Source organism: Bos mutus, chromosome 8, assembly GCF_027580195.1.
Source record: "Bos mutus isolate GX-2022 chromosome 8, NWIPB_WYAK_1.1, whole genome shotgun sequence".
Lineage (NCBI taxonomy): Eukaryota > Metazoa > Chordata > Mammalia > Artiodactyla > Bovidae > Bos > Bos mutus.
Window position 1 is genome coordinate 50,218,197 of NC_091624.1, and position 23,876 is coordinate 50,242,072.

The window sequence follows — 23,876 nt, forward strand, 5'->3', positions numbered from 1 at the left end:
TTTATGACCATATCCTAACTGATACAAGCATACACCCCAAGGGTGGAGCGTAGGGTAGGATCTATAACTCTGATGACAGAGGAGAGGAAGAATTTGCTAGCAGTCAATCAAGAGCAGCCACATTTCCCTGTGAAAACTAGTGGGAGGCAAGTTCAGGTGGGTGGAATGAGGTGAGCTGATGGGAGGCACTGAATGCCAGACATGCAGACTTCAGGCACTGAGGGAACAGGGAGTCAGGCGAATATGAGGACAAGGGCCACACTATAGGGCAAGCAGTGGTGGCATCTACGGGACAAGTTAGGGTGTGGGCACCGAAAGGAGACAGTGACAACAGAGATGCCCTAAAATGGGAGAGAGGTGAAAGCACAAAAAAGGTGCATCTGAAAGATGTGTTGAAAAAGGAAATAAGGTATTTTGGTGTGTCACATTTAAGGACTTAATAATAGCTGCCATTTATAAAATTATAGTTCATTATACATCAGATAACCTGCTAAATTTTTCATTTATGTTAGATAAAACCCTGCAAGGCAGGAACTATTTACAATTGAGAAAAACAAGGGCCAGGAATATTGACAGATACGTCAAGGTAAATCAGCTAGAGGCCAGAACCAGGACTTGAACTCAGTTCTATTGTTCATCGAGGCCTGCACTCATTTCCACCACGCTATGCTGCTTTTCTTCCAATGTTGGTCCTTATAACAGCACAAAAGGCCAACTTTGACCCTCACCTGGTGAGAGGCAGTGGAGAATAATCAAAAGGGCAAAGCCTTTGTCCCCCTGACATGAAGCCTTAAGAAGATTGTAATCATGAGGAAGCAATGTGACAAATCCAAATGGAGGGATTTCAGCAAAACAACTGGCCTGGTCTCTTAAAACATGTCAGTGTTATAAAAGACAAAAAATAATGACTGGAAAGCCAAGCTCTAGACGAGAAGATACTAAAGAAATGCAACAGCTCAATACAATGAATGATCCTGAATTGGATGCTTAAATAAATAAAAAAAAATACTATAAAGCACATTTTATAAACAATTGTTAAAGTAAACCAGATATCAAATAGTAATGTGTTAATGTTAAACTTCCCAAGTGGGATCATTTTATTGTAGTTTTGTGGAAGAATGCCGTTGCTCTTTGGAGTTGAGCTGAAGTATTTGAGAGTAAATCAAATACTTCCAAGTCATTCTCAAATGGATTAGCATAACTGATAGACGGATGTACAGATGCATGGACAGATACAACTAAAAAATGTTGCTCACCATCTGGCTCTACAAGAATGAAGTTACTAGCCACTGCAGTCACTGACCTTTAACACACCCTGAAAGGAGCTCAGCATGGAGATCAGGAATGAGACACTCTGATCTTGGAAAACTGGTAGAACAGGCCTTCAGAGAGTGAGATATTTTCAGGAGGAAATTTTATGAACCTGATTTCCTACATCTTCTCATAGCTAGAAAAGCACTCTAATCCTTGATGGAGACATTTGCTCCTTGTGACCAGCAGCAACCTTCTGCAGAGATGTGTCCTCAATTGCATGCATCCTCTTCATCAAAATCCTATGACCTCCCCCCTACACCCCTCACCACCAACAACCTCTTCAGAGCAGTTCCTCAGAGCTATCTGAGAAGCTATCTCCGGGGATATAGTCCTCATTAAGTCCCCAAATGAAACTGAACTTACAGCTCTCATGTCAAGCGGTTTTGGTTTTTGTGTTTCTGTCAACAGTAGATAGAGTGCAGATGCAACAAAATCTTAACAATTAAAGGGTCTGTGGAGTTGATTGTACTATTCTTGCAATTTTTCTGTAGTTTGAAATTTTTCCAAAAAAGAGTTGAAAAAGTTTGAAAATGCACCCATTTCAGTTAAAACAACAACAACAACCAAGGAATAGAAAAAAGGAGGGCTTTAAGTCAAACATACCTGAGTCCAGCACTTACTGGCCCTGGACCCCTAAGTCCTCAGGTCCTCAGCTGGGCACAGCATCCTCTTGTGTTCTGTGTTCACATTTGTTCTCCTCCCTACCTCCTACCTAAGCCCCAGTTCTTGGAATCCATTATACTGGCCACTGAGGGAGATTTGCTCAGTATAAATAAGAACAACTGTGTGTCCTGTAGAATGCACAGTTGAGGTGACATGGCACCCTGCAGGGACATTTATTGCATGAGAGACAGGCAGTCCAATCCTCTGAACATCGCATCTTGGAGACAAAAGTCAAAAATGCCTCTACCCACGATTTGCTGGTTTACACTGTGGATCAGAACTCAGAGACTAGCCATGAGCTTCTCAAAGTGGGACAGTTGGCCCATCTGAGCAGAATCGGCTGCGGTTCATATAAAAATGCAGATTCTTGGGCCCCTGAGGCTCTGAGTCAGCTTCTCGCCAGTGTGTTGCCAGCGCACATTCTAATTCTAAGACAGTTTCTAGGTGACCCTGAGGCACATTTAAGAGTTTAAGCTCCTCTGACCCACATCGTGGCCACGGTGAACGTGCCACTTTATAGCTAAATTGATCCACTGGAGAAGTGGATTCCTGTGGTTAGAGCCTAATAATAACATTAAAAGTTTATGTCTGCCACAAAAACGTCCACAAACGGGAACAAACAGAAATATGAATGGAGTTGTGCATAAAGATAAAAGCAGGACACTAAGGAAAGCAATGTTTCTCTCTGGGCTTTGCTAGCTCCAGACTCAAAGTATAAGAATGACATGCTGTTCTGAGTCCTTCACTGTCTGAACTCTGGGACGAGAGGGATCAGAGGGGGCTCAAGGCCCAGACAGAAGGAGCCCGTCCACTCACTGTGACTCTGGGAAGCCGCAAAAACCAACAGTTGCCACTTCTGGGCATGTGCAGTAAGTGGTGACCCTACAGTGTCATGTAAACCCCCAAATCTCCAGGAATTCCAGTGATGTAGAGGCTCACTTAGATTCTGCCCAGGATCTGATGGGACGTCTCCCACTGGCCTTGCAGGCCTCTCCTTGGGGACAGTCCTCTGTGGGATGCCACCTGGGAGAAAGAGTTGACAGCGGTCACCTGGTTTTCCTGTGGTCCAGTGACGACTTGGTAGTGGACATCTGGTTTGGAAGGTGCTGGGCCCTTCTCTCTTCCAGCCAGGAGATCAGATTATTTAACTGGGAAAGCTCTTCTCTGACCCTGAGAATCTTCTATTCCAAGCAGGCTCTGGGCAGGCATTTACTCACAGGGTCCGAGTTATTTTGGGAGATTCAACATCCTGCACTCAGCCCCAGGGAGGGGAAAAGAAGGACAGACAATTGGGTAGTCTCCACCCCCACCCCACCCTCAAACTGAGACAGAAGACAGACTGTCCTTTACAACTTTAACTCTTTCTTGGCTCTGGCTAAGAACAATGCACCCCCTAGGGAAGTCTCACACGGCAGCATGGCAACCGCTTTCATTCCAGAAAAAAATAAAATGTAGCAGGAGAAAATTATGCATGGAAAGAAAGTGACTTTTAAAGTTTGTCTTTAAATATTACAATCAAAGTGAAAGGATGAAAATTGCATCAGAAGAACATGTGTGTGTGCAGTTTAACATTGAAGAAATAAATCCCTTTCCCAACTGTAGGACTTAAAGTAATATCATACCTTTTACAGTCCATGGGGTTGCAAAGAGTTGGACACAACTGAAGCAACTTAGCACGCACACATGCACGTACCTTTTCAGGAACTCCGAAGTATATTATGGAGATAAGGAGAATCAGATTAAAGACCTCAGGTTTAGAGTTTGGCACACAAAGTCGTTGGCATTAGAACCCAGGTAAGTGTCACCTGGGCGGTTTCAGTGTTTTCTGCCTGTATGCCTTGTTTTTCAAACGTTCCCTGCAGTGTGGTGGAGCGGGGCCTCGTATAGGAAGGGTGCTGAGCAGAGAGAAGTGAGAAAGGCAGGCAGCCAGCTGGGAGGAGAGTCTGCAATGATACTCCAGGGGTGACAAGTGCCCTTTTGCATGTGGGATGTCTGTGGCTCCTCATCAGTGTGGTTTATTAAGGCCCAAGGTGATAATTCATATTTAAGACCCCCGGCTTTGTTGAATCTCTATTGGATTCAATTCCACACACAGTTGCTCAGGGCCTAATGTTTGCCTGATGTCAGCGAACCCTGGGCTGCTGCTGCTGCTGCTAAGTCGCTTCAGTCATGTCCGACTCTGCGCGACCCCATAGACGGCAGCCCATCAGGCTCCCTCGTCCCTGGGATTCTCCAGGCAAGAACACTGGAGTGGGCTGCCATTTCCTTCTCCAATGCATGAAAGTGAAAAGTGAAAGTGAAGTCGCTCAGTCGTGTCCAAGTCTTAGCAACCCCATGGACTGCAGCCCACCAGGTTCCTCCGTCCATGGGATTTTCCAGGCAAGAATACTGGAGTGGGGTGCCATTGCCTTCTCCGAGCGAACCCTGGGAGTGGGCAGCAATACATTGCACACAGCCCCTGTTCCTTGCCCTCCAGAATTCTCTCCAGGACATGAGAGTCACACATCCTGGACACCTGGCACCCCCAAAACAGATCAACCAGGGACTGCGGGACCTACAGAGAGAGACAAAGGCCTGCCGGGGCTTGTGGGCTATACTTTAGTCTTCCCCGGCAGCAGAAAAATGCTGTCCTGGTCTGAATCATCACTTGCTTCTTAACACAAAGCAAAACCAGCAGTCCTTCCCCACCTCCTCCGGGTGAGCTCAGCTCTGGCCTGCCCTGGCCCTGGCTCCTTGCAGAAGCAGTGCCTGAGTCTAACCAGCCCTGGAGCTATCCTTGTGTCTCAAGGCCTCCCTGGGACCCGGACTGACCTCCGGCCTCTCTGACCCTGTCTGGTTCTTTTCTGTCACACTTTTTGCTTCCTCGTTGTCCACAGGCTCCAAGCCTCTTCTCCCTGACCCAGAATTTTATGCCCTCAGACTTCTCCGGCCCACTGATGGCATTTCCTGGCCCAACCTGACATGCTGCCAGGTGTGGTAGCCTCCAAGACTGCTGTCATACCAAAGTTTGAGACTGAAACAGTCACTGTATTTGGTAGGTTGCAAACGCCATAATTTAGGCTGCAATTGCCAGAGCTCAGGCAGTTTCTCCATTAAGATGCATCACTGCAAAGCAATTCAACTAATTCAGTTTCCTAGCACCCACTTGCTGATCAGGTGCCCTACTGTCATCAAAGGAACTTTTGAACTGGCTCTAAAACTTCAGTTACAGCAGAGGTCCTGGAGGGCTTGCTGTGCCACAACACCCAGTTTCTGATTCTGAAGTTCTGCAAATCAGAGTTTGTATTTCTAATAGGTTCTCAGGTGAGGCTCATGCTGGTCCAAGGACGTCAGCCTTTTTTTTTTTTTTTGGCTGCCTTGGGTCTTTATTGCAGCACGTGGGCTTTCTCTGGTTGCAGTGCATAGGGTTAGTTGCCTTGTGTAATGTGGGATCTTAGTTCCCTAACCAGGGATCTAAAATGTCTCTGCTGCATTGGAAGGTGGATTCTTAACCACTGGACCACCAGAAAAGCTCCAGGGACCTCATTTTAAGAAACCTTGCTCCAGTTCAGTGGTTTTCAAACTCGGTTGTACGTTGGACTCGTCTGGGGAGTTAAAAAAAAGATAGACTAATGCCTGAGTTCACCCTCAGAATTCTGATTTAACTGGTCTGAAATATAGACATTGTCAGTGGAGCTTCCCTGGTGGCTCAGTGGTAAAGAATTTGCCTGTAAAGCGGGAGAAGCATAGATTCAGGAATCGGGTAGATTCCCTGAAGGAAATGGCAGTATTCTTTGTTTGGAAAATCCCACGGACAGAAGAGCCTGGCAGGCTACAGTCTATGGGGTCGCAAAAGAGTCAGACACGACATAGGGACTAAACAACAGCAGATTGGACATCAGGCACTGTATAAGATTTGTAGGTGATTCTATTCAGCATGAGTTGAGAAGTCTGCTCTGGTCCATTTCATCAGTAGAGGCTGCACTAGGCATGGGGAGCCCCCTTTATCTTCTGTGGGCACACTTATCTCAGATCACCAGATAAAATATAGAACACTCAGTTAAATTTGGGGCTTCCCCTGTGGCTCAGATGGTAAAGAATCTGCCTGCAATGCTGGAGACCCAGGTTCAATCCCTGGGTCAGGAAGCTCCCCTGGAGAAGGGAATGGCAACCCACTTCAATATTCTTGCCTGAGGAATTCCATGGGACAGAGAAGCCTGGTGGGTTACAGTCAATGGGATCACAAAGAGTCTTCAGACACAACTGAGTGACTTTCATTTCACAGTTAAATTTTAATTCTAAATAAACAATAAATAATATTTTACTATAGGAGTATTCCAAATATCGCATAGATGTCCATTTTTGTGATTGCTATTTTGTTTTTTTCTAATTCTGGCAACTCTGCCCTTAGATGCTCCATGACACAGAATGAGAAACAATGATCTGCCAGCTTCCATTGTATAAATAGTAACACCAAGGCCCCAGAGGTCATATAGGAAGTCAGAAGAGAGCCAGCCTAAGAAATCAGGAGTCTTGACCTCCATCTAGAATTCTTTTCCTTCCATCACACTGAACTGTGCTAAAGACATTTACACCCTTCTCTTGTTAGGGGGTTATTACCAGTTGCCTAGAGGTGACTTCAAAGGGTTGAGTCTGATTTATGTCCTCTCTGCTACTGTCCCAGTCTTCACCTACACCCCCCTTTCTACTGCTGCAGATACCACAGAGGCTGTCCCGGGGTATAGTCATTCTCAGGGCATGTCACTAATGGCCATCTCAGGGAGGAAGCGGGCTGGAAGTGGTCCCGGCCAGATACAGCTATGAGCGAGAGACCATAATTGGGTAACACAAGGACAAGTGGGATTTGGCACAGGCAAACAACAGGCAGAGAACGTTGGGAGAGGCCCACTTAATTCAGAGACATTTGGAATTAGTTGTAAATTCTCTGGGAAGAGATCAAGGCAGCGGCGTAAACAGCTCAATTAAACTGTCGGCTCAATGTTCAATGCGCAGTAATGGTCAAAACACAGCCTTTAATCTAGATACAGAGGATTATCTTTCACCCAGGAATGAGATTCCTAAGATTAGTTGTACCTGAGGTGGAGAGAACAACAGAGCCGGCTCAGCGACACCACGGACAGGCTTGTGTGTCAGGATGACTGGGACTTGTGTGGAAAGGGCTACCTGGACTCCACAACCTTCCTGGAGGCCCCTGCAGATGCTGGGAAAACAGGGACGAATCTCGTTCTGCTTCCTCCAAGGAGGAGACATCATCTGGGAACAGAACACTCCAGCATTTTTGCTTTAAAAATGCAGCAAGTCAGACATGCTCCCACCTCCAGACCAAAGCCCAAGCCAGGAGCACCAGGACTGAGGCAGAGAGATAATGTACTTTTAGCCCTCTGCCATTCTACCCGCCACAATCAACCACTCACGTTCATTCATTCATTCCGCAAATATTTATCACAAGTCTACTTGTGTCAGACCCTGTTCTGGACACGGAAGTTATACAGAGAACAAAAAGCAAAGATGCCTTCCCCATTGTGGGGGAAAATAAAGAATAAACAAGAAAGGTACATCAAATATGTTGTATGTGAGAAGGGAATGAGTAATACTCAGAAAAATAAAGCAGAGATGAGGATAGAAAGTGTTGAGTGGGGACAACTCTGGATATGGTACCTAGGGGAGGTCTCACAGCAACTGTCATTTAAATAAAGACCAGAAGGGAGCAAATGTTGAACCAGGGGCCAGCTGGAGGAAGCATTCCAGGCAGAGATGTAGTGCAAAGGCCCAACCTGAGAGAGGTTCAAGAAATATCAAAGAGGCTGCCTGTTTGGGGCAAGAGAGAGGACAGTAGAAGATGAAGTCAGGAATTTAAGAGAACTAGGTCATCTGAGGTCTTATGGGCCACTATAAGGATTTTGACATTTATTCTTAGGGAAATGGGGATTTGATGAGAGGTTTGAGGGGAGGACTTTCCCAATGGCTCAGCGGGTCAAGAATGCCTGCATGCAAGAGACATGGGTTTAATCCTTGGGTTGGGAAGATCCCCTGGAGAAGGAAAAGGCAACCCACTCCACTATTCTTGCCTGGGAAATCACACAGACAGAGGAGCCTGGTGGGCTACAGTCATGGAGTTGCAAAGAGTTGGACATGACTGAGCACATAAACTCATTACTCATTGAAGAGAAGAGAGATATAATCAGATTCATTTTTTTATACATTTTTAAATTTTAATATTTATTTAAATATTTAATATTTAAATTTTAATATTTATTTTTATTTACTTATTTGACTGTGCCAAGTCTTAGTTGCAGCATGCAGGATCTTTTAGTTACTGCATGTGGGATCCCTGACCAGGGATCAAACCCAGGCTCCCTGCATTGGGAGTATGGAGTCTTAGCCAATGGGCCACCAGGGAACTCCCCAGATTCATTTTTAATGGGATTACTGGCTGCTGTTCTGAGAAAGAAACAGGGAAATGGGTGAGAGATACTTGCAATGATTTGGTCAAGAGATAAAGGAGTTGGACCAGGATGGAAGCAGTGGAGGTGGTAAAACATGGTAGGATTCTGCATATTCTTTGCTGATGGTTGGATGGAGCAGGAGTAAAAAAAAAAAAGGTGTCAAGAATGACAGGGATTTGTTTCAGATGTTCACTGAGGATTCATGACTCTGGAATCCATGCTTCTAGCTCAGACTCCTGGGCTGGTACACAGCAACATTTGATGAAATGAACTGAAAAAGTAGAAGAATCTGTTGGGTTGGTGGCACCATTTTTCCAGGCCTTTACCAATGGCAGAGCACACCTCCAGATATTGATGGTGCAGAGAAAACTGAGAAATTGAAACAGGGCAGAAACAGAAACAGGAACATACCCAACCCCTCCAATAAGAATATTGGGGACAAGGAGGCAGGCAGGGGGATTTAAAGGACAAAAGGACAAGAATGACAAGCATAGGGTTAAATTTGTGATACCAAAGAGACTGGGTGTCAATCCCAGTCGTGCCTCCTGATTCAATCTCTTCTCTTCATTGGTCCCAGGTTTCTCCCTGTGAAATGGGGTCACTGGCTTTCTAAAAAGAGTCTATCTAGCTTAACCATCTGTAGTGCTCTGATCCTTTTCTTACAAGTTCCCCTCTCCTCTAGCCATTTGACACAGTACTTCTCCAACATCATATTTCAGGAAATTTTCTGTTTCTTTTCACAGTGATTATTTCTGACTCTGAGTTTTGTAAGATGTCGCTATTAGTTCCCAAAGAAAAACACCCATGTGGTTTTTTTTGCCTGCTTGAAATAAATACTACTTTAGGCCAGTTACCCCATCTGTAAACTGGGAATAATACCAGATTGTAGGGATGCTGAGGAGGGTTAATTATATACAGAATGTGTAGGGGCTAAGCAGATACACAAGTGCTCTGGAAGTTTTTGGCATAATACTATAGCATTACAATAATTTTGGCTTGCAAATTATACCCCAGCAGAGACATCACATGGAAAAGTGGGTCTGACCCCATGGCCCACTGAAAGTGAAATGGAAAAAATAAGTTGTGAAATATAACTTCTCTTCCTAAACTTTTGGAAAAGGCAGAGATAATTCTTCCATATGCAACCCACATGCACGGAACAAGTTTCTAGATCCTGGAGAAGCCTGTCTTGCCCAGGGTGGCCTGGCCTGTTACCAGCATCTGACCATTCCTCCTTCCTAAACCTGGAAGCAGAGATAGGAAGGGAGGGAGTAGGAGAGGATTTGTGGTTGGTTGAAAGCTGGGATTCACAGTGAGGATATCCTCACCTTTCAGGTTTTCTCTTCGAGCTTCCCTTACTTGCAGGATAATTAAGTGCTTATAAAGTAGAGGAATGATTTAAAGGGTAATTTGAGATAGTTAAATCTAGGGACATTTAAAATAAACATTTTAGTCCAGGTCAACTTCTGGGTCCTCCCACCATCCCCAGACACCATACACACACATCCTACATCCTAGATTATTTCCTATGAAATTCCAAATAAGTAGATCTCAGGCAATGAAGGGGCTGTGTAGTTGGTAATATATGGCTGTGTGTCATATATTGGGTTTGTAAAATTTAACTGGCTCATAGATGATTATAGTCCTGTCTCACCAGAGGGAAGAGTGAATAGCCTGATCCTGAAGGGACAGTTTGCCGTCAATTCCATTGGATTACTGTGGGTGGCCGAGTGGACAGAGCTCAGGCTTCAGAGTAAGATCCCAGTTGGACTCCTGGTTTTGCCACTTCCCCACTGTGGCCTTAGGCAGGGGAAGAGGCCCTACCTACCCAAGAGCCTCAAACTGCGAGTTTGACCTCCACCTCCAGTCCTGGCCAGAGAAGCCACTGACCTTGCTCCCTGCCCTAAAAGGTCCTGCTTTTCCTGCAGGATACAGGAAACAGATTTCCCCAAAGCCCATCTGTAATATGCAGGTTGCAAGTGGAGATAATGATTTGGACTATCATCCTAATAAATCAGCATTCTTTGAGAATTTCTCAGTCTTACACCTTAACTGTATGTCATAGTCTGGGGCTTGATCAGCCAAATTCAAAGGAGCACCGGCTCTAGAGGCAGTTAACTCTTTTGTCTCCACAGAACATATGCTCCTCTCAGGAAAAGCCTTCCTGAGCGAACTGTGCTCCTCCCTCAGCCTCAGTTTCCTCATTTTAATAATCAGAGGACGATCTTAAATTGCAAAGTAGAGACGAGTGGAAATGACACAATTTTGGCACCACCAGACCAGGAACTGACATCCAGACCCACCTGAGTAACCTTCTTCCGAGCCTCAATTTCTCCATCAGTAAAATGAGGGCCCTGGATTAAATGGAGTGTTGCTAGCTCCTACAATTTTAGGCATTAAACATTCCCACAGCTAGCTCTGCCAGGTTGACACTGATCAGGGTAAAAGCCAAGACTTCCTCAGAGGTGAAAAGGTAAGCAAACATTCCGATCTCCCCTTAGCTTGGCTTTCCAATTGTTGAGGGGCCAGGCCCCTGCAGACGATCCAGGTCGCATTCGTCGTCCGGATGGCTAAAGCGCTCATTTGCATAAATAATCCTCCGATGGTCTGGCACAGAGGGTTGAACCGAAGTCTTCGTCCGTTTAAGCAGAAAATAGACACCCTGTTCCTAAGGGTCTCGGCACCACATTTCCTTTAAGAGGGTCACGCCGTAGACTAAAAATGCCCCTTGTCCCCTAAAGTGGGGATCCCTGGAGAACACAACGCTCGGGTGCCGGGGTGGGGAAGGTTTGGCTTCTACGCGCTGCAGGTTTAGGCTGGAAATCTCTCGCCCAAGGCGGTGGCGGGCTGCAAGCGAGGCGGGGCCGGCTGCGCCGCGGGACCCCGGCGCCCTGAGGCGCGACCCGGGGGCTGGCGCCGAGGCGGCCGCAGGAGGTGGCGCGTGCTGAAGGGGAGAGCTGCTGCTGTCCAGAACCGGGGCGCTAGAGGGCGGGGCCAGGGCCGAGGTCTGGCTGCCGGGCGCGTGGGGGTGGGCGGGGCGGGGTCTGAGAGGGCGGGCTGGGGGCGGGGCGCGCGCGGGCCCGGAGAGGGCGGGGCCGCGGGGCGGGGCGGGCTCTGGCTGCCCGAGTGTCACACACGCGGCGGTTCGGGAGGCGGCGACAGCGGCAGCGGCAGGCGCCGCCGGGACGGGCACGGGCGCGCGGGCTCGGGCGGGCGCCGGCTGCCTCCCTCCCTCCATCGCTCGCTTGCTCTCCGGCCCGATTGCTCGCCGGCCGAGGGCCGAGCTCGCTCCAGCGCTCAGGGGAAGGAAGAAGTCGGGGCGGGGGGGGTGCCGAGGACCCCGACAAGTTCCCGCAGCAGCCGCGGATTCCGGCCGAGGCGGAGGCTGCGGTTCCGACGGGACAGGAGCGCGCTCCGTGGCAGAGCGCACGGCCAGAGCGTCTGAGGAGCGGGGGGTCGCCCGGGCCTTTCGCTATCCGTGGGGCCGCGGCGGGGATCCCATGAGACGCGCCCGCAAGGGGCAGGAGATCCAAAGCCCCGGCGGCGCGCGGCGGAGGCGGAGGGCGGTGCTGCAGCTGCCGGAGCCGGGGAGCGGCCGGCAGGAGGCAGCGGAGAGAACTTGAACTTGGCGTCGGGAGCGGGCGCCCCGGACGCCCCTCGCTGGGGCCGGGGCCGGGGCGCCAAGGGACCTGGGCGGCATCGCTGCCCCCCGAATGGCCGCGGCGGCGGACCCGGCTCCCGCGCCGCGGCCCTAGGCGGCCTCTCGCCATGGCCAAGTGGCTGAACAAGTACTTCAGCTTGGGCAACAGCAAGACCAAGAGCCCCCCGCAACCGCCGCGGCCCGACTACCGCGAGCAGCGACGCCGAGGCGAGCGGCCCTCGCAGCCCCCCCAGGCCGTGCCGCAGGCCCCCGCGGCTGCCTCCGCGTCCTGCGGTACCGCCGCCGCCTCCTGCTTCTCGGCCTCGTCGGGATCGCTGCCCGACGACAGCGGTAGCACGAGCGACCTGATCCGCGCCTACCGCGCACAGAAGGAGCGCGACTTTGAGGACCCCTACAACGGGCCCGGCTCGTCGCTGCGCAAATTGCGCGCCATGTGCCGCCTGGACTACTGCGGCGGCGGGGAACCGGGTGGGAGCCAGCGCGCCTTTTCCGCTTCGTCCGCGTCGGGCGCCGCGGGCTGCTGCTGCGCCTCCTCCGGCGCGGGCGCCGCCGCGTCCTCGTCCTCGTCCTCTGGCTCCCCGCACCTCTACCGCAGCAGCAGCGAGCGGCGGCCCGCCACCCCGGCCGAAGTGCGCTACATCTCCCCGAAGCATCGCCTTATTAAGGTGGAGAGCGCCGCGGGCTGTGCCGGGGACCCCCCAGGGGGCGCCTGCTCCGGCGGCCGTACCTGGAGCCCAACGGCCTGCGGAGGCAAGAAACTGCTCAACAAGTGCGGCGCCTCGGCCGCGGAGGAGAGCGGTGCCGGCAAGAAGGACAAGGTAAGGCGCCCTTGGCCTCAGTAGAGGTTCCAGAGCCACTGTGCGCACGGGGAAACTGAGGCACCGCTCTAGTTTCGAGTTCCTACATCCACTTCGGGCTAGGACCCGAGGTCAGGCCTCCCACGATGCTACCAAATCCTGCCTCCTTGCACGCGCTTTGTCCCCAGTCATTGGCCTCCTGACACAGCCTCTTAACGCTGCTGCTCCCCGAAGGTCCTCAATCTGAACCCACAGCCAGGTGCCCTCTTTGGAAGTATCCTGACCAGAGAGCTCTCTGCCCAGCCTGGTCCAAGAAACAGCCAACCAGCCCCTCGAGGAGGAAAGTCAGAGAGTCAGAGCCCTTACGTATTTAAAGTGTAAGTGGCTCAGTCATGTCTGACTCTGCGACCCCATGGACTGTAGCCCGCCAGGCTCCTCCGTCCATGGGATTTTCCAGGCAAGAATACTGGAGTGGGTTGCCATTTCCTTCTCCACGTATTTAGAAGAGTGTTTATTCTTGTCTACCCCCGTTCCACCCGCCCCTGACTTTATAGATGGGAACTGAGGTCTAGAGCTGGGAAGGGACCCGCCGGATATTACACATTTTCGATGGCAGATCCAGACCGGCTGTCTCTGAACGGATATATGTAAATCCCCTCTAAATGCCCTGCCCTGCCCCACCCCCCGCGCCAGGTTTCCAAATGGGGCAGCCTTTTGTACTTGAGCTGTACAGCGAAACACGCCCCCCACCCCCCAACCCCCACGCGTGCTTTTCCGGTTGAAGTGCGCTGGTTTACAAGAGCGCTCCACTTCGACCTGTCAGTTCCTCCAGCCTGGCCCGGGAGGGGTCCGCCTACCAGGCCAGCTGGAAGGAGACCACCCCTCCCATCCTCATCTTCCTTCCTGACCTTACCCTTTATAGCCCCAAGGATGAGGGGGACGATTTTGTACACTCTCCTCCCTAACAGATGAGACTATCTTGATCCCCCGGACCTTTGGAGCAGTCTAGTTAATTACAGCCAGACTGGGCCCTCTCCTCCCCCTTCACACTCCTGTGACACCCTCCTTTCCCCCATAAAATAATACTTGTTCTGTCTACTTCTGGTGGAAGGCAGTGCTTTCATTACATCTGAGGCCCAGTGCCCTGTGATGGCTATCAGACTGCTGTCCCTCTCCTTCCCCGGCACCGCCCTGCTTTCTCCCAAAGGTAAACTTTTCACCCAGATGTGGGCTGGGGGAAACTGATAGAGTCTGCGTTTTTTTTAGGACTGGATTTCCAGACAGGAGGGAGACAGGCCCCTACTTCCCAGATGGTGCTTGGGAAGGGAACTTTTTGTTTTCCAGGCAGGAGAAGTAAACTGGTGCCCCTCCTGAATTTTTCTGCCTGACTTCCTCTCCCCAGGGTCCCAGGTCCCCCTAGCATACCTCCTGCTGGGTCTGTTGAAGGCAGCATGGGTAACTTACGGATTCCACTTCCCTCTGGGGCCAGTCTGGGGATGCATCTGCATGGACTCTGGGCTTCCTAAGCACTTGGGGTGCCACACCTAAATGACAAGAGCTAGGAGCTGGGTGGCCACCTTGGTGCTGCCTTGGGGGCAGAGGAGGTTTCCCTGGGAGCCCCCAGGATTATGGGTTTGTGGTCCATCTGTAAGGGAAACAGCAGAGAGGCTCCCTGCTGCCTTCTGTGTGGCCCAGGCTTGGCTAGGTGCTGATCTGGGAGAACCTGGAGTCTCTGAAAATGGAAGGATAGCCTAGCCTCTCTCCAGAGAGATCCCACCATTCCCTTGTTATTCCATGACCACCTCCCAGGTGGGCAAATCTCCTTTCTCTCCTGCTGCTTGTGGTTCTGCCTACTCACTAGAATCTTTCTTTATGGTTTTCAAAACTTTAGTAAATGTTTTTTCCTAACTATAAATAAGACTATTTCAAATACTGAGGAACACTAAGTTTAATAGCTGGAGTGTTAAGTGTGTTGAAAACTTGGCTTTGTTCCACCAGATGTTTCTTACAGTTCTTCTTTGCTCCCCTCTGCTGGGCCCTGGAGCAGGGTCCAGTGACTACTGTGGTTCAGGCTGCGGTGTACATGATGAGTGCTGTGATGGCAGAGCTTAATGGGAGGTGGCCAGGGAGGACCACTGTTATGGTTGGCTGCAGAAGAGAACCTGCTTTAGGGGATTGAAGGTAAAGGCCTTGTGGCAGGAATTGAAAGGTTAGAGTTGGGCAGGACCCCAGAGGGGCAGGAGGTCCCAGGTCGGGGAGAACCTTGTAACCTAAGCACAGCAAGGAGATTTAGCTGTTGAATCATATGAGCAGATATGGTTTCTTTAAAAAAGATCTCTCTGGAGTGCACTTCACCTACTAGATTGTGACTTTGAGCCCTTTGATCTTTTAAGAGGTTGTTGCCATCTTCAGAGTCAGAGGGATTGCAACTGCCAGATATTCTTTCTAGCGAGTAAGAGGAAGAAACAGGGAGGGTCATACTATGCAGTGGTTCTCAAACCAGCACCTGGAGGACTGGTTAAAACACATGGGGCCTGAGAAGGTGTATCTTTAACAAATTCTCAGGTGATCTTTTGCAGCTGATCCTGGGACCACACCTACGCAACAGTGGCTTCATAACCCTCCCTCTGGGTCTTCTGGTTGGAGCTGCTTTGGGATGCAGAGACTCCGGGTGCCCTCTTCATCTCTGATCTCTGTGGAGCTGCCACCTAGTCCCGGGCCAATACCTACCCTGTGTTCCTGGTCAAGCAGCCAGGCGGTAGCCTGGTTTTCACATTATTTGCAGCCAGACAGCTTTTGGAAGCCAGGGACACTGCAGGTCCAGCCCTGAACACACTAGAGTCCACCTTCTGCCCCTCACCCATGGATCCAGGAAAACGTACTTCCAGCCCACTTAATCTCTGGCCCAGCTTCCTCTTATCAGTTGTTAGGGAATAGAACAAGTACCCATAGGGCTGTTGAATGCCCCAGCTGTGTGGGGACCTGTGTTTTAATATCAGCCTATGTTGGGAAGTTACTGTGGCGTGGGACTAGGAGCTGTGTCCACAAATCCTCCTTTCAGGGCCTCCATTGCCACCTCCCACCCACCTTTATCTTGGGGGCCCTTCTGCCCCCCTCAGTACCTGTGCCCCCTTCTGACACTGTTCTCCTAGGTGAATCCCGGGGCACATGCACACCTGGCTACATATACCCTGCTACCAGCCAGTCTCCAGTTTAGGGTAGTTTCCCTTTTAGAATCACGTGGAAGAGAGTCTGTTTTCAATTTAACCAGCTTTTACCCAGCACATATTTTGCACTCAGAGATCTCTCAGTACAAGGACAAGCTAGGAGGAAGGAATAAAGGCTGCAAAAAGACTTGGCAGTAATTTTTGGCCTAAGCCTCTGAAGGTTGCTGACACCCGTCACCTTTTCATCATTTGTTTCCCAGTGTTTTTGTCTTTGGGAATTTAGTGAGATCTTCACCTAGGAGGCAGCTTTGAGTTGGATCTAGGGATGGAAGTGGAATTTCAGCGCAAGGAAGGCTGACTGCAGCCTATGGGAGCCCTTAGGTGTATGTGCTGTGTACATGCATCTGTGTGTGCATGCATGTATGTCTGTGTGTTGGTGTGTGTGTGCATGTACATATATAAAACCTTAATGTGGAGAGTGTTTTTGGAAATGAAAGCTTCCTTGCAGTGGGCCTCACTTGGGAAATGAGAGATGACAGTGTGAGATAGGTGGAGGCCTGAGTTTGGACCCCACAGGGAAAGCCTGGAAGACTGTTGAATCAGGAAAAGAATAGACTCAGAGCCATGGTTGAGGAGCATCCCAGGCTGGGGTTGATGGGTTTGGAGTTGGGAGGCAATTACAATATAGTCCCAGTGAGAGACAGTGAGGACTTGAGCTCCTGGAAAGAAAATACAAAACTTTAGTAGGTGGAAATATTATTCCCTCAGGTTGTCTTTATAAAAAAAAATAATGATGACAAAGAGGCCAGTAACTTGGCAGATCTCCTTATGTGCAGCCAGACAAGTGTTATCCACTTAGGTTTTCTGCTGAAGTCTTGTTTCTTTTATCATAATTAAGTAAATGTTTCTACTGCAACTGAGAAAGTCGAGATGCACCATGACATCAGTTTCCCAAGTTTAAATACATGCCGATGTGTACCAACACTTTGTATTTTGTCAGCATCCACAGAGTTGAGTTAAATAACATGCTTCCAAAGAAATAAATAATATCATGTTCAAATTTTTTTTTTTTTAAATACTCAGGAACAGTTTCTGAGCAGCATACGAGGCAGGGAGGACCTCACAGAGAATAAGTGGTGGCGAGTTGAGGGAAGCTTCTCAGTCTGCAGTTGAACATGAGCTTTTTAAGGTCTAGTCTGGGAGACAGTTGGGTAATAAGGCAGTGTCACAGCATGAGGCATGCCAGAACAGCAGTGTGTGCAGAGGGCTGAGAGGAATTTACAACTCTCTCTATGAATTCAAGGAGGGCTTTCATGAGGTGGTGGCATTTGAGCTTCTCCAGGTAGAAGCTGGTGCCAAGAGAATGGATGGAGGCTCTGAAAGGTGGGTGTGGTGGGGGAATTGTAGAGAGAGGTTGGAGCTGCGAAACAAGAGAATGTCTCATGTATCTTTTGGAGGAGTTGGGAATTGGGGTCTTTGTGTCCTTTTCACATCAAATCATTGATGTGTAGCTTCATTGAAGCCAGGGTGAAGCATGAGCTGAGAGTCATTTTCCATTTGGTTAATAGCCACATTCTCCAGTTCTTAGAAAGTAATTGATTGAAAAAGTAAGGACCAAGCTTGGTAGCTGTGGTTTGGCTTGGAACACTTTGAAGTCCTGTCCCTTGAAAGTAGTATGAGAGAAATGCTGCATATCAGATCCAGTTTTTCCCATCGATTCCTCAGAAAAGAAATATATTCTCCAGGCTTCAGGCTGACCACTTAATTGATCATTTAATCTTCACAGTCACCCTAGAAGGGGTTTAGGTACTGTATCTGTTAGCTATCACTGCATCACAAGTTACTCCAAAGTCGGTGGTTGTAAAGCAGAGGTTAGCAAAAGAATCAGTTAGTGAGTAATTTTAGCTTGTAAGCCAGACAGCCCCCATCACAACTATTCAACTCTGCCATTGTAGCTTGAAAGCATACAGACAATATATAAACTAAAGATTATAGCTGTGTTCCAATAAAACTTTATTAACAAAAATAGGCAGCTGGCCTGTGGTCTGCAATTTCCAACCCCTGATTTAAATGTTAAGTCTTTATTATTATCCATGAACCCACAAGTCAACTGAGTAGTTTTTCTGGCCTCAGTTGGCTCACTCAGGCATCTATGGTCAGTGTGGAGTGGGTATGTAGCCCTGCCAGTCCTAGCTGGGCTGTCTTACGTGTTTGGTTTAGGATGGCCTTGGCTGCCTCAGTTCGGCTCTGTTCCATGTGATCTCTCATCTTCCAGCAAGTTAGCCTTGTTCATATGATAGTGGCAGGGTTCCAAGAAATTGCAGAAGCCCATACAGTTTCTTGAAGTTAGAAACTGGCCTACTGTTCCTTCTGCTGCTTTCTGTTGACCAAAGCAAGTTATAAGGCCAGTCAGTATTCAGGGAGAGAAGGGAAGCTGTGAAGTCCTGTGGCAGAGGGTAGGGATACAGGCGGGCCATTAATCAGGGAGTTTAGTGCTATTGCTCTACCATGGGTACTATTGCCCCATTTCACAGATAAAGAAACTGAGGCTTAGAGGTATTGATTTGCTTAATGTCACAAAACTACTAAGTGACAGGGCCAGGATTACACCTGTTCCGTCTGAATTACAAGCCTGTATGCTTTTTATCAATTTGTTCAACTCCTTTCAGTGATTTAGATAGAGATAGTAAAGCTCTGATATTTACTGAAATGTGCATTGTATGTCTCCTCTTCCCCTTAATGTTCCTCTTCTTATACCACCCTCCCAATTCCCATCTCTTTCAGTCTGGGCTTTGGTGGTCCCCAAAGGGGCCCCTGAGCCAGCTTTTCTCTCCCCTTCCCTCATCTCACTCTGAGTTCCCTAAATGAGATGTTAATGCAACACCCGAGTTATTTCATAGAGAAATTCCATGCTCAGAGTTGGCACTTCCCAAGGGACAGCTGCACAAAACGTGTGTCTTGTAACTGTCATGTCTTCTCAATGAAGGATTGGTGAGACTGCATGTGTGCTCTTTTAAGGGGAAAAAAAACCCCACAAAACCCCAATATCTTGGCCCTTGTCAACAAAGAACCTAAGTGTCCTCGAAGGAAATCAGATGACTGTCTTCTAATCTGACCACCTCAGAACATAACTGATTTCCCTAGACTTAACCCCCAAGCCTTGATATCGTCCTCTCCCCAACCCCAAAGCATTTCTGACCCATAAAGTAGGGGTTAAAAGGCAAACTTGAAAAGGTGTGTGTTCCTCTGGTCATTTGAGCAAAGCTGAACATGCCTGTGGTCAGGCGCTCCCTTGGACAGTTTCACTTGGGGTTGACTTTCTCCTCTTGGGATGGGAGAGCCAAGTGGTAGTGGCCTGTGGCAAAGGGAGAGGTCAGGCGGTGCCCTAGAAAATAAATTGGGATTTGTGGCTTTGAAGCAGAAAGCTGGGTTGCTGGCTGGCTGATGGTGGCATCTCCGCCCACTCTCTGAGCGGAGGGGCTGTTCTTGCAGGATGGAGACAGGCTGCCAGTGGTGTCTGCCACCCTGCCTGCCTTATACCTTGCTTGGCTTGTGTTGACTGGGAAATTGCCATATGCAGGCCACTGTCAGAAGCTTTGTGCGTAACAGGGACAAGCCAGGGGAGGGGTAGTGCCTGCCCACAAGTAGCTTATCTTCTGGTGAGGACACTGGGACCACACAGCTCTGTGTGGCAGTTTATCTGTAAACAGAGTGGTGTGGGTGAGCTGGGAGCCATCCTGGCACAGAAGCTGTCCTGAGCAGAGCCTTGACTCCGTGGAACTAAAGGAGAAGCAGGGTCAGGAGGAGGTTCATTTCAACTGAGGGAAGCAGGGAAGGCTTCTTGGAGGAGGAGGCACTTGAATCATGAAAGAGTAGTCACTCGAGTTGAAGGAGCGTTCCACAAGAGCAGAATTAGTCATACTGCTCACCAAAGTCCTTTGAGTAGATGCTACTGTCATTCCCCTTTTACATATGAGAGAGCTGAGGCAGAGAGGTTAAGTAACTTATCTAAGGTCACCTTGCCAGTAAATGGCAGAGGTGAGCCTTGAAACCAGATTTAGGGTCTTTGTTTTGAACCACTGTGCCATAGCACCTCAGGCTGCACAATCTCATGCCTTAATTTTCTCTGCCTTATTTGTGGCTAGACTTAAACTCTTATAAAAATCTCCTCTGTTAGCATTGTAGGACCTACAGATTCCTACATTTGCATAAGTATTCCAAAGCTTAAAAGAATCTTTCACACCCATAATTAACTTAATTGTCAGAGTCACTCTTTGAGGAAGGTGCTGTAACCCCCATTTTACAGATGGAATATTGAGGGTCCCAGAAGGAATGGAGCTTGCCCTGCCTCACAGCAGGTACTAGCCAACACAGCGGCCAGGCTGTTGACCTTGTGTTCTGAGTCTAATGCCCTTTGTGCCGGGGTGATGTGGAGATGTTTTGGCCAAAGCTCCAGTCCAGAGGAAGGGTGACAGCCTGATGGATTTCCGGTTCTTTCTGTTTTGATTCTGAAGCAAGTTATTGAGACCATTAAGGAACGTCGACAGAGGATCTTGCTTCCACAATGGAATTTTCCTTCTCTTCCTGTCTGGTATTTTCCAGTAATATTTCTATTAATGTTTCACTTTCGGAGGCACTGGCTTCCTGAGAGTTTGCGCTTTCTCAACTGATGAGCTAGGAAGAATTGAATTTTCCTCTAAATCATTCAGTTCCTTTCCATTTTCTCCAAGGGGAACTCTCTGGATTTCCCATTATGCTGTAGAGGGAGGATCTTGGAGGTGGGTTCAAGGGATGGAGCGAGAATTAGTCAGAGCCCTGGAGAATGACTCAGGCCCTGAGTTTTCCAAGCAAAACTTTAGAGTAATGGTCAGAAAGGGGTTTCCGGAGGCCAGTGAGTGGAAAAATGATTTGATAGGTGGGTGGGTTGGTGGGGAGATGGGTACTTCTGGTGCACTGCTGGGCCTTCACTTACAGGCTGGACTCCAAGTCCTCAGCTGGGCCATGAGAGGCCACGTCAGGTCCTTTCTCTTCATTCAACAGACATTGTTGAGAGTAGGTTGCTGCTGCTGCTAAGTCACTTCTTCAGTCGTGTCCGACTCTGTGCGACCCCATGACAGCAGCCCACCAGGCTCCCCCGTCCCTGGGATTCTCCAGGCAAGAACACTGGAGCGGGTTGCCATTTCCTTCTCCAATGTAGGAAAGTGAAAAGTGAAAGTGAAGTCGCTCAGTCGTGTCCGACTCTTCGAGACCCCATGGACTGCAGCCTACCAGGCTCCTCCGTCCATGGGATTTTCCAGGCAAGAGTACTGGAGTGGGGTGCCATCGCCTTCTCCGTGAGAGTAGGTTACCTGCTGGGTATTGTTCTATTTAGATGCTGGGGCTACAGTATGGACAAAACATAAACATTCATGTTCCCCTGAGTTTGCCCTCTCAGGAGAGGATTCAAGCAAATATAGTATGTCGGGTAGAGTGTAGAGAAGAATAAATCTGGGGTGGGCCTGAGTTTGGGGTGGAGAACTGCTTTCAAATGGATGCTCAGAAGGCTTTGCTAAAGGGTGTGATGGTATGATTCACACGGCTCGCAGAGAGAAGTACATTCCAGGCAGAGTGAACAGTCAGGGCACAAGTCCAAGGCAGGAGCACGCCTGGCTGCTTCAGGGAGATCGCATGACTGAGTGGAGCAGGTGGGGAGGAAGTGGGGAGATGAGAGGTCTGAGATGAGTTGGGATGGGGAGGCTGAGAGCTTTGGGTCTTGGAGGCGCTAAAAGGGTTTCTCGCTTTAACTCTGAGTGAGATGGAAAGTCAGTGGAGGTTCTAAACAGAGCAATGACATGATCTGGCTTTTGGGGTTCAAAAGGATCACTCTGGCAGCCTCGTGGAGAATAGATAGAAGGAGACCAGCTAGAGGGCCAACTAAGGTGACCTTCAGCCACAGGAACTGGGGCGCTGGTGATAGGTGATGAGAGGAGACTGGATTCAGGACACGTCCTAAAGGGTTTCCTGACAGAGGAAGTATGAGATCTGATGGGGGAGGAGAGTCGCCGATGACTCCAGGTTTTAACTTGAGCGTTTAGAAGGATGAATTGCCATTAGCCAAGACGAATAGGACCCCGGCGGTGCAGTCACAGTCCAGCCAGAGTTGATGCAGCAAGTGAGTCCGGGATTAAGAGCCATAAATGCTCTGAAGCATAGTAGCCTCTGTCAGGGGCTGGGAAGAACCACCAGGAAGAGGAAGTCATCTGGGAGCTGGGTCCAGAGGAGGGTGCACATGGGGCATCCCAGACAGAAGGGGTCCTGTCTGCAGTGACTGAGATAGGGAAGAGAGCCCTGCTGGATTCAAGCAGCTGTGGCCAGAGCCTCCAGATTGCCTAGTGGAATTGCTCGTGATAAAAGGAGGAGGCAGGGGCTTGGGTGTAAAGGGCCACCTCTCCTGGTTGAAAATTGCCCCAATTCTCTGAACAAGGAGGCCACCTGCCGTGTTGTCTGCCTGAGCTCGGCACTGCTGCTGCGAAGTAGTTTCAGTCGTGTCCGACTCTGTGCGACCCCATAGACGGCAGCCTACTAGGCTCCCCTGTCCCTGGGATTCTCCAGGCAAGAACACTGGAGTGGGTTGCCATTTCCTTCTCCAATGAGCTCGGCACTAGGGCAGGATGACAGGGTGAATATGAGGCTGGAGCGTGCCTGTTTTGCTCAGCAGAACATTTCAATGCAGGGTAGTTGTGATTGCTGGGAAAGTTCTTTCTTGTCTGGGGCTCACCAGAACGTGGGCTATCGGGGAGAGGCAAACAGAAGTAGGAGGAATGGAACTTTCCTGGCTTCTCCAGGCCATGGCTAAATTCTAAAAATAAAAATGTCCCAAAAGTTCTTCAAAGTGAAGCTTCTCTGCTTTCTGGGACTTGCACTCTCAGAAAGCCAGACAGCCTTGTAATCCCCCCAGTGCATTCCAAAGCCATGCATGTGGTTTGGGGCCTGCGTGGCATTCTCAGAATGATGCGGCCCCTACCTGCCCTCCTGTGGGGGGCAGATGCCAGTTGCCTGTGTTCTGGGCAGTTCCTCAGAACAGTAAACTTGGATTTTTAAAATAAATTTCAGTGGCTCAGCAGTAAAGAATCCGCCTGCATTGCAGGAGAACGTGGGTTCGATCACCGGGTTGGGACAATCCCCTGGAGAAGGAAATGGCAGCCCACTCCAGTAGTCTTGCCTGGGAAATCCCATGGATAGAGGAGTCTGGGGTCTCAAGAGTCGGACATGACCTAGTGACTAAACCACCACCAATGTTAACTGTTTTAACTCTGTGTTAACTTTTTTCTTCCCCCTTCAACAAAACTAAGACAAGGTTTGGTATAGAAAATGCAGATAAGCAAGACTAAAATAGAAACCAACTTCAGTTCTACAATTCAAAGAAACAGCTTTAACATTTCACTGTTTTTCCATTTAACCTTTTTCAGTGCTTTATGTGTGTATGTATTTTCCTTCACAAAAATCAATATTGTGTGTATCTATCTACTTTTCACTTAATGACATGGAAAGATGTCTACATTGTTTTAAACATTCAACAGCAATAATTTAATGTCTGTATAGTATTCTATTTGCCTATTTAGGCTCTTCCTAGTTTTCACTAATTTAACAGTGCTGTAATGAACATCTTTGTAACTTAATTCTTTGCATAAATAAGTCTGTGATTATTTCCCTGGGATTGATTCCCAGAGGAGAATTGAGTAGAAAGATAAACATTTTGATACAGGCTTTCAAATTGTATTCTAGAAAGGCCTTACAAGTTTTGCCTGCTTTACTGTAATGCAGTTTAGTTTAATTTGCAGCTTCTTGG

The 23,876-nt window shown here is 48.9% G+C and overlaps 1 protein-coding gene and 1 pseudogene across 1 annotated transcript in view; both read left to right on the forward strand.

Moving 5' to 3' along the window:
- Positions 1-11,371, forward strand: part of LOC102268288 (translation machinery-associated protein 16-like) — a 47,474-nt pseudogene extending 36,103 nt beyond the window's left edge.
- A 780-nt stretch (positions 11,372-12,151) lies between these two features.
- Positions 12,152-23,876, forward strand: part of SHB (SH2 domain containing adaptor protein B) — a 138,279-nt gene continuing 126,554 nt past the window's right edge. The window contains exon 1 of the mRNA XM_005905968.2: positions 12,152-12,902. Within this exon, the coding sequence (XP_005906030.2) occupies positions 12,192-12,902 (711 nt within the window). The 5' untranslated portion in view covers positions 12,152-12,191. The remainder of the gene's footprint in view (positions 12,903-23,876) is intronic.